Genomic DNA, 3,255 nt, shown 5'->3' with positions numbered 1-3,255 from the left:
ATTCTTGCGCAAGGCTCACAAATCCTCACCATTGTCCTCGATACATAATTGCTTGTCCTCAACACGATATCGTCATTCCACCCTCACGATATCGTCACACTCCACCCTCACGATATCGTCACACTCCACCTTCAGGATATAGTCACTCTCCACCTTCAGGATATAGTCCCTCTCCACCTTTACGATATTGTTGCTCTCCACCTTCACGATATTGTTGCTCTCCACCTTCACGATATTGTTGCTCTCCACCTTCACGATATTGTTGCTCTCCACCGTCAAGATATTGTTGCTCTCCACCGTCAAGATATCGTCGCTCTCCACCGTCAAGATATCGTCGCTCTCCACCGTCAAGATATCGTCGCTCTCCACCGTCAAGATATCGTCGCTCTCCACCGTCAAGATATCGTCGCTCTCCACCGTCAAGATATCGTCGCTCACCACCGTCAAGATATCGTCGCTCTCCACCGTCAAGATATCGTCGCTCTTCACCTTCACGATATCGTCGCTCTCCACCTTCACGATATCGTCGCTCTCCACCTTCACGATATGGTTGCTCTCCACCTTCCCGATATCGTCGCTTGTCATCCTCACAGCAGAATTACGTCTCTCCCATACATGCTAGCCACTCCTCACCCTTATGATATCATCATTCATCTCATCTTGCTTTTACTATCTCGATATCGTCACTCATCATCCTTCTGGTACAATCGCATTTCACCCTTGCAATTTAGTTACTCATCACCCTCATGGCTCAATCGCATCTTGCCTTCACCCTCACAATACCATCGCTCATCGCCCTCGTGGTATAATTGTGTTTTACCTTCTCCCTTGTAATATCGTCACTCATCGACAATGCGACTCAATTGCATTGCACCTTTGCTTCTTACCACACCTTGCCCTCACCCTTGCAAAATTGTCATTCCTCACCATCAAGCTCTAATGAGCCTCCTCACCCCTGTGACACTCATCACCGACTCAGTCAGATAAGCCCTTGTCTTCTGGAAGGCTTCCAAGATGTCCTTCTTGCCAACATCCAACATCTCCTTAGAGATATTCACCTATTTCTAATTATTCACATACCTGATTGAACCTTTTTCTGAAGGAGGAAAACATAGTTTTATAGGTCAACGAGTTTCTCTCCAGTAAGAGCTGCTCAATGTAATTCCACATAGACCAGTTTGTTTACAGAATCAGCAGTCACCATTAACTGTAAAAACCAAACGCGAAGTCGCTTTATCTCCTTTTTCTTCTGGTCCATCAATGATGGGTGCAATCTCCAGGTGAAGGAATGGGAAGTGTGTTTCTGTCACTCCCCCTAAGGTTGACATAAGGCTCAGAACCCACAGAAGTTCTCTTTCTCTGAGGGAGATAACCTTTACGAATTGCCCCAGATTTTTGCCGATGAGTTCGTGAAGTCACAGTCCACCATATTTGTCAAACCATCGAACCCTAGAGACCTGACCCAAGTGCCCTTGTCCCCCCCTTTTCTGTGGGTGCAGTTCAGAAGGGTAAGATGGATCCTACCTTCACCAAGAAGAAAGGCCTTTCGGTGGAACCTAACAAGCAACTTTAAGTTGTATGGATTACTCATCAGGTGGAAAAGTCTTTTCAATAACTGCTGGTCGTGCATAACCAATTACAGATACTCTCTCCCTTTCCACGAGACGGAGTCAGCATATGTTGGTTTGTCTGGTTCTTTGGAACCTAAAGGCAACGCCCCACTACCAAAGGCACCCAGAACAATGACATCGGTAGATAGAGAGGCGAAGTCCACCTTCTACAAAGTTTTACGTAACATCTACACCATCAACAACCACGATGACAGACTAAGGTCTCCTCGCAAGGGAAAGTCTGCTACCATTGACATCCTTTGCTGAGCTTCTCCCTCCATTGCCAAACCTTGTTTGTAGATGCCTTGGTCCACACTAGCTAAGGATGTACTAAGCAAAGTACAAGAACAGGTTGTGGGAGATGAAGACTCCCTTAAGGTAAATAAGTCTTCCTGACTGATCCCTATTCCTCTGCCTAAGCAGAAAAAATATTACCAGGCCATAGGAGCAGTTCCCTCTCCTCTCCTCCTGAACTTGAAGGTTGCTACAACATCACTCAGGGATGGTCTTCAGAGAGAGACTGTGGTTCCAGTTTCTTTCTCAAGATGAAGCTATGGCTGTGGAAGTCACAGACATGAACACCTTTCAGGCCGCATCCTGGATAGACCACTGGTCTGGCACAGTTAGTTACCTTGCCAATAACCCGGACTTAAACAACCCGGACAAGAAACAGATGCAGAATGACATTGTACTGACAGGTGCCAGAGTGGTAGAGTTCGTGATGCATCAAACAGCGAGCCAGTGGGCTAATTGGGTTCTCAAATGTTGGGAAGCCTTCACCTCCAGGATGCACATGCGCATCATTAGAAGAAACTGGAACTGATGAATGACTCTTTATATTACACACCGTCTTTATTCCCTCCAGAAGACATAGGATTCACCACAGAGGAATAGAAGAAAGGTGCACATGACTCCTTAATGCGGAGGGTGGTGTCTTTTTGTCTCCCACAACTTTCAACATTGAGTCAGTCACAACCAGAGAATTAGCCCATACCACCTAAGAGGAGAGCGGGCGGTCAGCCCCGACCGATCCTCAAGAAACTTTGACTCTCTTTTTACCCTTCACCAGTCCCAAATACATAACCAGAGGAAAGGAAAAGGAAGTGGTAAGTGTACACGCTAGGACAGGCATTTTCCTCATTCTGCCTCTAGTGTTGGGATACCTACAAAGGAATTGGAGGAGGTGGCTCTTTCTCGGGGCAGAAGATTGGACAGTGAGGGTCCTGCGCTCAGGATTCCTCCTTCCATTCATCAGCTCTTCCCCTCTTCTGATTCCTTTCCTGGAGTTTGTTATCTTATCTCTAGGAATCAGCAGAATGTCTTTACTTGGAGGAAGAAGTCAAAGAGATGCTGCAGAAGGAAGTTCTTCGGTTAGTCATTGATGGGTCTCGCAGTTTTTTCAGTTTAGTTTTTCTTTTGAGAAAGACGCCTGGAAGCTGGAGACCAGTCATCGATCTCTGCTTTGAACCTGTTTGTTCAACAGATGCTGTTCAAAATGGAGACTCGGTCCACAGTCATTCAGGCGATAAGACCAGGGGACTTCTTGGTGAAGTTGAACCTCAGAGACATTTACAGATTCCGGTGCATCCAGCATCTCGGAAGCACCTGAGGGTAGTGGTCGACAAGAAGGTTTACTAGTTCAAGG

At 46.5% G+C, this 3,255-nt stretch overlaps 1 protein-coding gene across 1 annotated transcript; it reads right to left on the bottom strand.

Annotated features, from left to right (window-relative positions):
• Positions 1-72: 72 nt before the first annotated feature.
• LOC137660006 (leucine-rich repeat and coiled-coil domain-containing protein PF3D7_0703800-like) lies at positions 73-585 on the bottom strand. The gene has a single exon (XM_068394739.1). It carries the CDS (start codon positions 583-585, stop codon positions 73-75), a length of 513 nt encoding a protein of 170 aa, XP_068250840.1.
• Between the last annotated feature and the right edge of the window lie 2,670 nt (positions 586-3,255).

Source organism: Palaemon carinicauda, chromosome 20 (assembly GCF_036898095.1).
Source record: "Palaemon carinicauda isolate YSFRI2023 chromosome 20, ASM3689809v2, whole genome shotgun sequence".
NCBI classification, from domain to species: Eukaryota; Metazoa; Arthropoda; class Malacostraca; order Decapoda; family Palaemonidae; genus Palaemon; species Palaemon carinicauda.
This window is presented reverse-complemented; position numbering and strand designations above follow the sequence as displayed.